Source organism: Coregonus lavaretus (genome assembly GCF_964263955.1).
Source record: "Coregonus lavaretus genome assembly, chromosome: 29".
NCBI lineage: Eukaryota > Metazoa > Chordata > Actinopteri > Salmoniformes > Salmonidae > Coregonus > Coregonus lavaretus.
This window is the reverse complement of record NC_140016.1, coordinates 11531432-11545322: the sequence shown is the minus strand read 5'-3', so window position 1 is coordinate 11545322 and position 13891 is coordinate 11531432. Positions and strand designations below refer to the sequence as shown.

Genomic DNA, 13891 nt, shown 5'->3' with positions numbered 1-13891 from the left:
CTGCCTTGTCTTGACTGTGTGCTTAAGGTCGTTGTCCTGTTGGAAAGTGAACCTTCGCCCCAGTCTGAGGTCTTGAGTGCTCTGGAGCAGGTTTTTATCAAGGATCTCTCTGTACTTTGCTCCGTTCATCTTTCCCTCAATCCTGACTAGTCTCCCAGGACCTGCCGCTCAAAAACAACCACAGCATGATTCTGCCACTGCCGTGCTTCACCGTAGGGATGGTGCCATGTTTCCTCCAGATGTGACGCTTGGCATTCAGGCTGAAGAGTTCAATCTTGGTTTCTTCAGACCAGAGGATCTTGTTTGACGAGACAGCCTACAGGTAGGAGGTGAGGGCTCTGGGAGTGTGGTGCCAGGAAAATAACCTCTCACTCAACGTCAACAAAACAAAGGAGATGATCGTGGACTTCAGGAAACAGCAGAGGGTGCACCCCCCTATCCACATCTATGGGACCGCAGTGGAGAAGGTGGAAAGCTTCAAGTTTCTTGGCGTACACATCACTGACAAACTGAAATGGTCCACCCACGCAGACCGTGTGGTGAAGAAGGCGCAACAGAGCCTCTACAACCTCAGGAGGCTGAAGAAATTTGGCTTGGGCACCTAAAACCCTCACAAACTTTTACAGATGCACAATTGAGAGCATCCTGTCGGGCTGTATCACCGCCTGGTACGGCAACTGCACCGCCCGCAACCGCAGGGCTCTCCAGAGGGTGGTGCGGTCTGCCGATCGCATTACCGGGGGCAAACTACCCGCCCTCCAGGACACCTACAGCACCCGATGTCACAGGAAGGCCAAAAAGATAATCAAGGACATCAATCACCCGAGCCACTGCCTGTTCACCCTGCTATCATCCAGAAGGCGAGGTCAGTACAAGTGCATCAAAGCTGGGACAGAGAGAATGAAAAACAGCTTCTATCTCAAGGCCATCAGACTGTTAAATAGCCATCACTAGCACATTAGAGGCTGCTGCTGCCTATTGAAATCACTGGCCACTCCCTGTCTTAGGTCAGTTAGGATCACCACTTTATTTTAAGAATGTGAAATGTCAGAATAATAGTGGAGAGTGATTTATTTCAGCTTTTATTTCTTTCATCACATTCCCAGTGGGTCAGAAGTTTACATACACTCAATTAGTATTTGGTAGCATTGGCTTTAAATTGTTTTTAACTTTGGTCAAATGTTTCAGGTAGCCTTCCACAAGCTTCTCACAATAAGTTGGGTGAATTTTGGCCCATTCCTCCTGACAGAGCTGGTGTAACTGAGTCAGGTTTGTAGGCCTCCTTGCTCGCACACGCTTTTTCAGTTCTGCCCAAAAATGTTCTATAGGATTGAGATCAGGGCTTTGTGATGGCCACTCCCAATACCTTGACTTTGTTGTCCTTAAGCCATTTTTGCACAACTTTGGAAGAATGCTTGGGGTCATTGTCCATTTGGAAGACCCATTTGCGACCAAGCTTTAACTTCCTGACGGATGTCTTGAGATGTTGCTTTAATATATCCACATAATTTTGTGAAGTGCACCAGTCCCTCCTGCAGCAAAGCACCCCCACAGCATGATGCTGCCACAGTGTTTCACGGTTGGGATGGTGTTCTTCGGCTTGCAAGCTACCCCCTTCTTCCTCCAAACATAACGATGGTCATTATGGCCAAACAGTTATATTTTTGTTTCATCAGACCAGAGGACATTTCTCCAAAAAGTACGATCTTTGTCCCCATGTGCAGTTGCAAACCATAGTCTGGCTTTTTTATGGTGGTTTTGGAGCAGTGGCTTCTTCCTTGATGAGCGGCCTTTCAGGTTATGTCGATATAGGACTTGTTTTACTGTGGATATAGATACTTTTGTACCCGTTTCCTACAGCATCTTCACAAGGTCCTTTGCTGTTGTTCTGGGATTGATTTTCACTTTTCGCACCAAAGTACGTTCATCTCTAGTAGACAGAACGCGTCTCCTTCCCGAGCGGTATGACGGCTGCGTGGTCTCATGGTGTTTATACTTGTGTACTATTGTTTGTACAGATGAACATGGTACCTTCAGGCATTTGGAAATTGCTCCCAAGGATGAACCAGACTTGTGGAGGTCTACAATTTATTTTCTGAGGTCTTGGCTGATTTATTTTGATTTTCCCATGATGTCAAGCAAAGAGGCACTGAGTTTGAAGGTAGGCCTTGAAATACATCCACAGGTACACCTCCAATTGACTCAAATGATGTCAATTAGCCTATCAGAAGCTTCTAAAGCCATGACATCATTTTCTGGAATTTCCCAAGCTGTTTAAAGGCACAGTCAACTTAGTGTATGTAAACTTCTGACCCACTGGAATTGTGATACAGTGAATTATAAGTGAAATCTGTCTGTAAACAATTGTTGGAAAAATTACTTGTGTCATGCACAAAGTAGATGTCCTAACCGACTTGCCAAAACTATAGTTTGTTAACAAGAAATTTGTGGAGTGGTTGAAAAACAAGTTTTAATGACGCCAACCTAAGTGTATGTAAAGTTCCGACTTCAACTGTATATACTGTATTCTATAATATTCTACTGTATCTTAGTCCATGCCGCTCTGTCATTGCTTGTCCATATATGTATTCTTAAATTCCATTCCTTACTTAGATTTGTGTGTATTGGGTATATGTTGTGAAATTTTTAGATATTACTTGTTAGATATTACTGCACTGTCGGAGCTAGAAGCACAAGCATTTCGCTACACCCGCAATAACATCTGCTAAACATGTGTATGTGACAAATAAAATTTGATTTGATTTCTCATGGTCTGAGAGTACTTTAGGTACCTTTTGGCAAACTACAAAGCGGGCTGTCATGTGCCTTTTTTTAATGAGGAGTGGCTTCCGTCTGGCCACTATACCATAAAGGCCTGATTGGTTGAGTGCTGCGGAGATGGTTGTCCTTCTGGAAGGTTCTCCCATCTCCACAGAGGAACTCTGACCAAGGCCCTTCTCCCCCTGTTGCTCAGTTTGGTTGGGCGGCCAGCTCTAGGAAGAGTCTTGGTTGTTCCAGACTTCTACCATTTAAGAATGATGGAGGTCACTGTGTTCTTGGGAGCTTCAATGCTGCATACATTTTTGGGTACCCTTCCCCAGATCTGTGCCTGGACACAATCCTATTTCGGAGCTCTACCGACAATTCCTTCTACCTCATGGCTTGGTTTTTGCTGGGCTTTATGGGAGAGTGGCCAGACGGAAGCCAGTCCTGAGAAAAAGGCACATGACCGCTGCTCCCCATCTAACTTAAAAGAGCTTGAGAAAATCTGCAATGAAGAATGGGGGGAAAATCCAGATGTGCAAAGCTTATACAGACATACCCAAGATGACTCAAAGCTGTAATCACCACCAAAGTATTCTACAAAGTATTGACTCGGGTGTGAATGCACTCCCGAGTGGCGCAGTGGTCTGAGGCACTGCATCTCAGTGCTTGAGGTGTCACTACAGACCGCCTGGTTCGATTCCAGGCTGTATCACAACCGGCCGTGATTGGGAGTCCCATTGGGCGGCGCACAATTGGCCCAGCGTCGTCCGGGTTTGGCCGGTGTAGGCCGTCATTGTAAATAAGAATTTGTTCTTAACTGACTTGCCTAGTTAAATAAAATACAAATAAATAAAATACAAATGAGATTTTGTATTTAATTTGAAGTAAGTTGGCAAACATTTCTAAACATGTTTTCACTTTGTCATTATGGGGTATTGTGTGTAGATGGGTGAGGAAAAAAAATCTATTTAATTCATTTTGAGTTCAGGCTGTAACACTGTGGAATATGTCAAGGGGTATGAATACTTTCCGAAGGCACTAGGCATGCGTTCAGCTGGTGTTCAGCCTGCCGTGTGCCTGATGATCAGAGATTGCATTTGAGGACCGACGTATGCGGCCCAAATGGCACCCTGTTCCCTGTAGTGTGCTACTTTTGTCCAGAGCCCTATGGTAGTGCGCTATATAGGGATGAGGGAGCCATTTGTATATAGGGATGAGGGAGCCATTTGGGATGCAGACAGTGAATTCCCTGTAGTTACTAGTGTATGATGAATCATCAAAGCATCTTATCATACTGGATCCATCACAACTGTGGATCCGTCCAATCTTTCTGTACTGCACACTCTCTCAAAGTCAACAATCAATTGTTAAAACTAGTAATGTTCTCCACATCGATCACAGGATATAGACCTTTTTATTTATTTCATTTCTAATATGAAGCTATATTGATCCAACTTTTTTTTCTAAAGCTCTCTGAGCCTTGGCAGTGTTCCCTTGAAGTAAGCAGCTGGCTGTGAGGCTAATACGCTGCAAGGATAGCCTGCTACATTATCTAAGGATGACTCGTATGTATCTACTGTTGATAAAGTCTGTTTACCAGAGGTGTCTGGTCTGATTCTCAGTTAAGGAAATAATTTTGGCTAAAGTGTTCGTTATCTTGCCATGTCCAGCAGTTTAAACCTGTGGATTTACATTTTAGGCATTTAACAGAGGCTCTTATCCAGAGTCGATTTACAGGAGTAATTAGGGTTAAGTGCGTTGCTCAAAGGCACATCGACAGATTTTCCACCTAGTCGACTTGGGTATTCGAACCAGCGACCTTTCGGTTACTTGCCCAACGCTCTTACTCGCTAGGCTACCCGCTGGATATAAGGCTTTTTACTAGCGATGCACTTGCAGTATCCAGACAGCTAAATGAGCTAGCTTAGCATGGTAGATGTTGTAATCATATTTAAGCCCACTGATGACGAAGAGCTCTAGCTTAAATTACACAGAACCTGCCTTGTTCGTATACCTTACTGCTGGGTTTCCATGGGAACTGAGCTTCAGTAAGATGACTTGTACTGTAGCAGAGCGCTTTATCAGGGAATCAAAAACGGGTGTTTTATATCACTATAACATGTCTCTAAAACAGGGGTGTTTTATCACTTATTTGTTTATTGTCCAATGTTTAATTCTAACATTAGATTATTCAAATATGTAATACAAATCTCCAAACTTCTTTTTGTTATGTTTTATAGCACTATTAAATGCTCCAGGGCTAATTTCGTTAGCATTTTGGCATGTTTTTATAGATTTTAGAAAATAAAACATTTTATAAAGCAAACATTATCCTTTAGGTGTAGCACAGCACATACTTCAATTGTTTAAGCATATGTTGCAGAACAGTGAATATTGACAAATTTGCTCTTAAAGTGGTCAGGGGTTAGGCAACATATACTCAAAACAGACACATTTTTGCAAGTTCAATGCAAACATTTATAAAAATTGAGTCACCCTATTCCCTATATAGTGCACTACTTTTGACCAGCGACACAGGCCCTGGTTATAAGTAGTGTACTATATAGGGAATAGTGTGCCATTTGCGACGCAGACAGTGTTCCCATGCAGACAGTGTTCCCATGCAGACAGTTGATGCCTTCACTGACTATTTTGTGCTGTATTGTGCTAATGTGCAGTCGGAAAGTATTCAGACCCCTTGACCTTTCCCACATTTTGTTATGTTACAGCCTTATTCTAAAATTGATTTAAATTGTTTTTTTTCCCTCATCAATCTACACACAATACCCCGTAATGACAAATCAAAAACAGGTTTTAGACATTTTAGCAAATGTAAAAAAAAAAAAAAACTACTATCACATTTCCATAAGTACTCAGACCCTTTACTCAGTACTTTGTTGAAGCACCTTTGGCAGCGATTACAGCCCCGACTCTTCTTGCGTATGACGCTACAAGCTTGGCACACCTGTATTTGAGGAGTTTTTCCCGTTCTTCTCTGCAGATCCTCTCAAGCTCTGTCAGGTTGGATGGGGAGCATCCCTGCACAGCTATTTTCACATCTCCAGAGATGTTTGATCGTGTTCAAGTCCAGGCTTTGGCTGGGCCACTCAAGGACATTCAGAGACTTGTCCCGAAGCCACTCCTGCGTTGTCTTGTTGGAAGGTGAACCTTCGCCCCAGTCTGCGGTCCTGAGCGCTCTGGAGCAGGTTTTCATCAAGGATCTCTCTGTACTTTGCTCCATTCATCTTTCCCTCTCCTGACTAGTCTCCCAGTCCCTGCCACTGAAAAACATCCCCACAGCATGAGGCTGCCACCACCATGCTTCACCATAGGGATGGTGCCAGGTTTCCTCCAGACGTGACTCTTGGCATTCAGGCCAAAGAGTTCAATCTTGGTTTCATCAGACCAGAGAATCATGTGCCTTACTGAGGAGTGGCTTCCGTCTGGCCACTCTACCATAAAGGCCTGATTGGTGGAGTGCTGCAGAGATGGTTGTCCTGGAAGGTTCACCCATCTCCACAGAGGAACTCTGGAGCTCTGTCAGAGTGGCCATTGGGTTCTTGGTCACCTCCCTGACCAAGGCCCTTCTCCCCCGATTACTCAGTTTGGCCGGGCCAGCCAGCTCTAGGAAGAGTCTTGGAGGTTACAAACATCTTCCATTTAAGATTGATGGAGGCCACTGTGTTCTTGGGGACCTTCAATGCTGCTGAAATCTTCTGGTACCCTTCCCCAGATCTGTGCCTCGACGCAATCCTGTCTCAGAGCTCTATGGACAATTCCTTCTACCTCATGGCTGGGTTTTTGCTCTGACATGCACTGTCAACTGTGGGACCTTATATAGACAGGTGTGTGCCTTTCCAAATCATGTCCAATCAATTGAATTTACCACAGGTGGACTCCAATCAAGTTGTAGAAACATCTCAAGGATGAGCAATGGAAACAGGATGCATCTGAGCTCTATTTAGAGTCTCATAGCAAAGGGTCTAAATACTTATTTACGTATTTCTAAAAACCTGTTTTTGCTTTGTCATTATGGGGTATTGTGTGTAGATTGATGAGTGAAATGTTTTATTTAATCCATTTTTAGAATAAGGCTGTAACGTAACAAAGTGGAAAAAGTCAAGGGTTCTGAATACTTTTCTGAAGTACTATATGTCTGAATGTCTAATGCTCTATGTAATGTTTGTGACGTTGCATGTGTGTCTCTGTCTTAAGCTGACATGCTGTATGATGCAAAAAGTATTTCCTAATGGATACAATGGTCATCATCCCAATCATCATATCTACCCATAGCCAAGGCCACATGGCCTTGAACTACCATCTGCATTACATGTAGTTGACTGTAATGAGGTAATTACAGGCAAACCAGTCTGTCTGCGAGAGTGGCAGAGGGAGCAATATTCCCTACTAAATATTCAACACCATTCTATGGGGCCCTGCCGTCTATTGCATTTATTTGACGTCTCTGGTCATTTGAGCCGAGGAATGATGAGGCGGCGAGAACGCAAAATGATTGCAATTAGTGTCTTCATCTCCACTTGCTTGAAGTCATCATTTCATTGGCACTTTAATCGCTTATTTCACCGGAACAGCTGATGCTCTCATGCATGCTTCAGTGTTGCATGCCTCGACACGAGCATATAAGTGATTTAGCTCGTCTGGTAGGCTCGTGTCACTGGGCAGCTCGCGGCTGTGCTTCCCTTTGTAGTCTAATAGTTTTCAAACCCTGCCACATCCGACAACTTAACCATAAATTACATACGTCTTACTATTATGGAGGATGGCTCTTTGAGCAGGCATACAGGTGGATGACCGTCCTGTTTTCAATTATACTAATGGTACGGTATTCCCGCTGAAACACAACCCATCTTGTTCTCCCCGTCTCCTCTCCACTCCTTCTGTAGGTACCAGATCGTGGTGGAGATCATTCAGGCCACCACCATCAGCAGCCTCCCCCAGCTGAAGAAACAGAAAGGTAGGCCATGAACAACAACTGCACTGCCTCTAGTGAACAACCTCCATACATAGTGTCCTCCAGCTACAGTCTGTGTTCTAGACCGTATTCACAAAGCGTCAAGAGTAGGAGTTCTGATCTAGGATCAGGTCCCCCCCCTGTCCAGTTGATCTTATTTAATGTGAACTAAAAGGGAAAACTGATTCTAGATCCGCACCCATACTCTGAGATGCTTTATGTTTACGGGTCCAGGCCTATAACAGCTCTGACGTCAATGTAGTCTGATGTTGCATCTGTGACTAAGAGCTAAAAGGCCCCATCTGTGTGTCTGAATCTTCCTCCATCTATGATTGACAGCTGGGCAGTTACCAAGGTGTCGGCACGGTGATTACCCAGAGAAATATTCCTGGAAATTTCCTATGAGGCGAAGGTTCTTTATGAGCCAGTGAATACGTTAAAATGTTTCTCTCAGCGAGCTGCAATGTGCTGCGTACTGGAAACTGACAGGCTGGAAGCTAAATGTCATTCACTGACAGATCTCGCACACAGCAGAAAGGACAGGCTGACGTTGTCAGTCTTCACCTTTTCTCAGATGAATGGAGCGAAATGATTCGGAGAAAGAGGGGGGATGATTTGTATGTGATGAATGAGAAAGACATTGTGGCAACTCCAATGTGAGCTAAAAGCTGTTCACTTGATCCTCTCTCGCCTCATCTGCCTCCCAGCCAGGCTCTCATTACCTCTGTACAGGGGGGAAATTCAGTTATGTTTGGAGAAAGGCAGATGTTTCCTACACAACGTAGTGCGTCATGTTCTCATTCACCCCCCTCTAGTCCATCCAGAGACGTCATGTTGAAAGTAGATGTAAAATGAGTTGTCTGAATCATCCTAGCACAGTAATGGGGATGGTTTGGAACTCGATAGATTGCTGAAGTGTCAATTTGTCTGAAAGATTCATGTCCCATCATCTCCTATCTGTCTGAGACCTGTAGGGTTCTCTTGTTCTCTCTGTCTGAGGGAGCTAGTTTTATTGGTCTCATTTCAAGGTTGAGAAAGAATCTCGTCTCATCACTATCTGAAGGGCTGTGCCTTTGATTTTTCTTGTGGTGATTGCTGAATGTGCTAGCCAATGCGTCTTTGGTGGTCACTTTGATTAACTTATAAAATCTTTGGATTAAAGCATCTGTGGCCTCTGTGGTGGTATTTAACTGATCAAATGTATATTTTAAATATACTAAGATGTCCTCCGACAACTCGTCCCTACAGACAGTAAAGGGAAGGAGACTGCAGCCATGAAGGCCGACCTGCTCAGAGCACGCAACATGAAGCGCTACATCAACCAGCTGACCGTGGCCAAGAAGCAATGTGAAAAACGCATCCGTCTCCTGGGGGGCCCCAACTATGAACAGCAGGAGGAGGGTTCCACGGACGAGGGAGAGGGGCCCCAGAGTCAGAGGGTATGACTGCGCACACACACACACACACACACACACAATGCCCAGTGTTGACGTTTGGCTAGGGTTCATGTCCATCTGTCTGCAATCCCTCTGCTCTAAACCCTCAACCTAAAAAAACCTCAACTCTCTAATCAAATCAACAACAAAAAATGTTGGCACATGCGCCGAACAAAACAGGTGTAGACCTTACCTTGAAATGCTTACTTACAAGCCCTTAACCATCAATGCAGTTTTAAGAAAATATTTACTAAATAAACTGAAGTTTAAAAAAAGTTACACAATAAAATAACAATAACGAGGCTATATACAGGGGGTACCGGTACCGAGTCAATGTGCGGGGGTACAGGGTTAGTTGAGGTAATATATACATGTATGTAGGGGTGAAGTGACTATGCATAGATAATAAACAGCGAGTAGCAAAAAAGGGGGGGGGGGGTGTCAATAATAATAATAATAATAATAATAGTCCGGGTAGCAATTTGATTAGATGTTCAGCAGTCTTATGGCTTGGGGGTAGAAGCTGTTAAGGAGCCTTTTGGACCTAGACCTGGCGCTCCGGTAACGCTTGCCGTGCGGTAGCAGAGAGAACAGTCTGACTAGGGTGGCTGGAGTCTTTGGCAAATTTTAGTGCCTTTCTCTGACACCGCCTGGTATAGAGGTCCTGGATGGCAGGAAGCTTGGCCCCAGTGATGTACTTGGCCGTACGCACTACCCTCTGTAGCGCCTTACGGTCAGATGCCGAGCAGTTGCCATACCAGGTTGTGTCGCCACCAGTCAGGATGCTCTTGATTGTGCAGCTGTATCTTTTTGAGGATCTGAGGACACATGCCAAATCTTTTCAGTCTCCTGAGGGGGAATAGGCGTTGTCGAGCCCTTTTCACGTCTGTCTTGGTGTGTTTGGACCATGACCATTTGTTGGTAATGTGGACACCAAGGAACTTGAAGCTCTCGACCTGCTCCACTACAGCCCCGTCGATGAGAATGGGGGCGTGCTCGACCCTCCTTTTCCTGTAGTCCACAATCATATCCTTTGTCTTGATCACTTTGAGGGAGAGGTTGTTGTCCTGGCGCCACACTGCCTGTTCTTTGACCTCCTCCCTATAGGCTGTCTCATCGTTGTCGGTGATCAGGCCTACCACCGTTGCGTCGTCTGCAAACTTAATGATGGTGTTAGTGTCGTGCCTGGCCACGCAATCGTGGGTGAACAGGGAGTACAGGAGGGGCCTGAGCACGCACCCCTGAGGTGCCCCTGTGTTGAGGATCAGCGTGGTAGATGTGTTGTTGCCTACCCTTACCACCTGGGGGCGGCCCGTCAGGAAGTCCAGAGGGAGGTGTTTAGTCCCAGGGTCCTTAGCTTAGTGATGAGCTTTGAGGGCACTATGGTGTTGAATGCTGAGCTGTAGTCAATGAACAGCATTCTCACGTATGCGTTCCTTTTGTCTAGGTGGGAAAAGGCAGTGTGGAGTGCAATAGAGATTGTGTCATCTGTGGATCTGTTGGGGCGGTATGCGAATTGGAGTGGGTCTAGGGTTTCTGTGATGGTGTTTGTGAGCCATGACCAGCCTTTCAAAGCACTTCATGGCTACAGGACGTGAGTGCTACAGGTCAGTAGTCATTTAGGCAGGTTACCTTGGTGTTCTTGGGTACAGGGACTATGGTGGTCTGCTTGAAACATGTTGGTATTACAGACTCAGTCAGGGACATGTTGAAAATGTCAGTGAAGACGCTTGCCAGTTGGTCAGCGTATGCTCGGAGTACACGTCCTGGTAAACTCATTCCATGTAGTGTCGGCTGGTCTTTTGGTTTTTCCTTTCATTTAAGACCTATTGTAACTGTATTTGAGTGTCATTAAACATGACTGTGCTTTAATGAATGTGGGCCTGGCATTCCCTCATCTTGAGGTCAGCGACTGATCGGATGGGGCTCTGTTCAAAAGTAGAGCACTATATGTAGGAAATGGGCTGCCATTTGGGATGCAGCATGTGTCAGCCCCACACGAACACCCTGTTGGAACATTGCCCCATTAGTCCCCTAAGGACATAATGGCTGAGCTCTCAATGTTTTTGACAATCAGTGTCTGTATCTGGTAGTGATGAACAACCCCAGGTCTCCTCACCACACTGAGCGGTGCTCCACTCTGTTCATTTTTTTGTTGTCACCTTTAAATTGGCTGGCTAACCTTCAAATCAATGGCATTTATTGACTGGCGAAGTCACAGCCCATCTTCATCCTCAATAGACACTGGCTCCTACCCTATTCCCTACATAGTGGACTACTTTTGACCAAAGCCCTTTTTTAAAAGTAGTGACCTAATTAATATAGGGAATTGGGTGCCATTTGGGATGCAGAATCTACTGTTCTCTGGGTCCAGTATACAGGGTTCCTATGGTCATGAAAGTCCTGGAAAAGTCATGAAATTGTACAATTGTGTTTTCCAGGCCTCAAAGTTTTGGAAAATAATTTAATTTCTGTTAAGGTAATTTATTTAGGCACAGTTGTATTAGTTGGGATTCGGTTCAATCAAATCATGTGAATCAAAAGATTAACTTGTGAATCGCGAACAGTAATTTTAGAGACAAATATTTGAAGTAGCCTTTCTTTTGGATTATGTCGCTTCAAGACTTGTTTTGTAGATATTTCTAGTCGATTTGGGCATCCAATGTAAGGGACATTGCTAGTCAGCCTGCAAAGTAAACACTTCTAAGGACTTCTGAGGTAGCTAAGTGCCTTCAGAAAGTATTCACACCCCTGGACTTTTCCCACATTTACTTGTATTACAAAGTGGTATTAAAATTGATTTAATATACTTTTTAAAAAAAATTACGATATACATAATGCTCCGTCAAAGTGGAAGAAAAGTTCAAACACAAATACAGTGGCGGTCAGTGCCGTTTAAGATGAGGGAGGACAACTTTTTTTTTTCATGAGCGTGGCCTTATTTCTATTACAGCATAATGGATGACTGTCATTCATATTCCGTTCACCCAGTTCAATGTAACAGCGATAGGTTTAGACTACTACACGATACTAGAATTTTCTGAGGTTGCTACAACCTAGCCTATGAATAAAAGTTTACAACCTAGGTGCACACAGTTCGAGAGAAATTTGAGGTGACAGAGAGCGACAGATGGTCAGACAGTGACACATTTAGTAACGCCTTGCATACTCTTGCCTGCATCTAGCTGATATAGGGTGTAATCATTAGTCCAACAGTTGCAAATGAGAGTTTCTATTGGACAAATTCAGGTATATTTATCCCTGTTTCGCTCCATTTGCTTCCGTTTAAGAAAAGTTTTTCAACATAATCGCCAGAATGAATAGACCCCTGATCACGCGTAAACACAGTTCACTTTCATAGCAGCCACGTTGTATTCCTTCTCGCATCTATGCACTCTCCTCCTCTCACCTTGTCCCTTCGCTCGTGGACTTCAATGCACAACACATCAGCTGTATGTGACCAGGCAAAAAAACCTTTCTAAGCCAAATCATAACCGCTACATCGTTGTCACTATATTAGCTAAAATAACGTAAACTTAGCTAACATAACTAACACGTTAATAAGCCCGCTACAATCATGCGGTAATGTTAGTGGACAGTCAGTAAGCAGTTTAGCACTTACAACGGCGGGCCCCTGTGGCAATATATTAGTCAAACCAAAAGCTTACCTTGACTTGGAAGCGTTCCTGTGTTGGATAGTCATAGCCAGCTAGCTAAAATAGCATTATTCTGTTTGAGCAGGGCTTTTGAGTAGGCTAAACTAGGTAGCTGCATTTGCTAGCTAAGTAAGTGAAAGTGAAAGAAAATGACAATCTCTCTTGCTTCTCCTTCATTTAGGAAAAACCATTTTTAACATTAATTTTAACTATTGTCTTTCTCTCTCTTTGGGACAACCACTCAACACATTTTATGCATTGCTAGCTAGCTGTAGCTTATGCTTTCAGTACTAGATTAATTATCTGGTCCTTTGATTGGGTGGACAACATGTCAGTTCATGCTGCAAGAGCTCTGATAGGTTGGAGGACGTCCTCCGGATGTTGTCATAATTACTGTGTAAGTCTATGGAAGGGGGTGAGAACCATGAGCCTCCTAGGTTTTGTATTGAAGTCAATGTACCCAGAGGCGGACGGAAGCTAGCTGTCCTCCGGCTTCACTATGGTGCTACACTACAGAGTGCTGTTGAGGCTACTGTAGACCTTCATTGCAAAATAATGCGTTTTAAATTAATTATTTGGTGACATGATTATATTTAGTATCGTTTTATCTAAAAATGATCACTTTTTAAATGGTTTACAATTTTTTATTTTTATGAAATTCACTGGGAAGGATGGTCCTCCCCTTCCTCCTCTGAGGAGCATCCACTGCTTGATTAGATAAGTATTCACACCCAATACATGTTAGAATCACCTTTAGCGGCAATTCTAGTATTTGGTAGCATTGCCTTTTAAATTGTTTAACTTGGATCAAACGTTTCGGTAGTCTTCCACAAGCTTCCCACAATAAGTTGGGTGAATTTTGGCCCATTCCTCCTGACAGAGCTGGTGTAACTGAGTCAGGTTTGTAGGCCTCATTGCTCGCACACGCTTTTTCAGTTCTGCACACATTTTCTATAGGATTGAGTTCAGGGCTTTGTGATGGCCACTCCAATATCTTGACTTTGTTGTACTTAAGCCATTTTGCCACAACTTTGGAAGTATGCTTGGGGTCATTGTCCATT

At 44.0% G+C, this 13891-nt stretch overlaps 1 protein-coding gene across 1 annotated transcript in view; it reads left to right on the top strand.

Annotated features, from left to right (window-relative positions):
* The window catches only part of snx25 (sorting nexin 25), a 53940-nt gene that overhangs the window by 18504 nt on the left and 21545 nt on the right, over positions 1-13891 (top strand). The window contains exons 6-7 of the mRNA XM_084146604.1: positions 7671-7741; positions 8987-9177. Of these exons, the coding sequence (XP_084002730.1) occupies positions 7671-7741; positions 8987-9177 (262 nt within the window). The remainder of the gene's footprint in view (positions 1-7670; positions 7742-8986; positions 9178-13891) is intronic.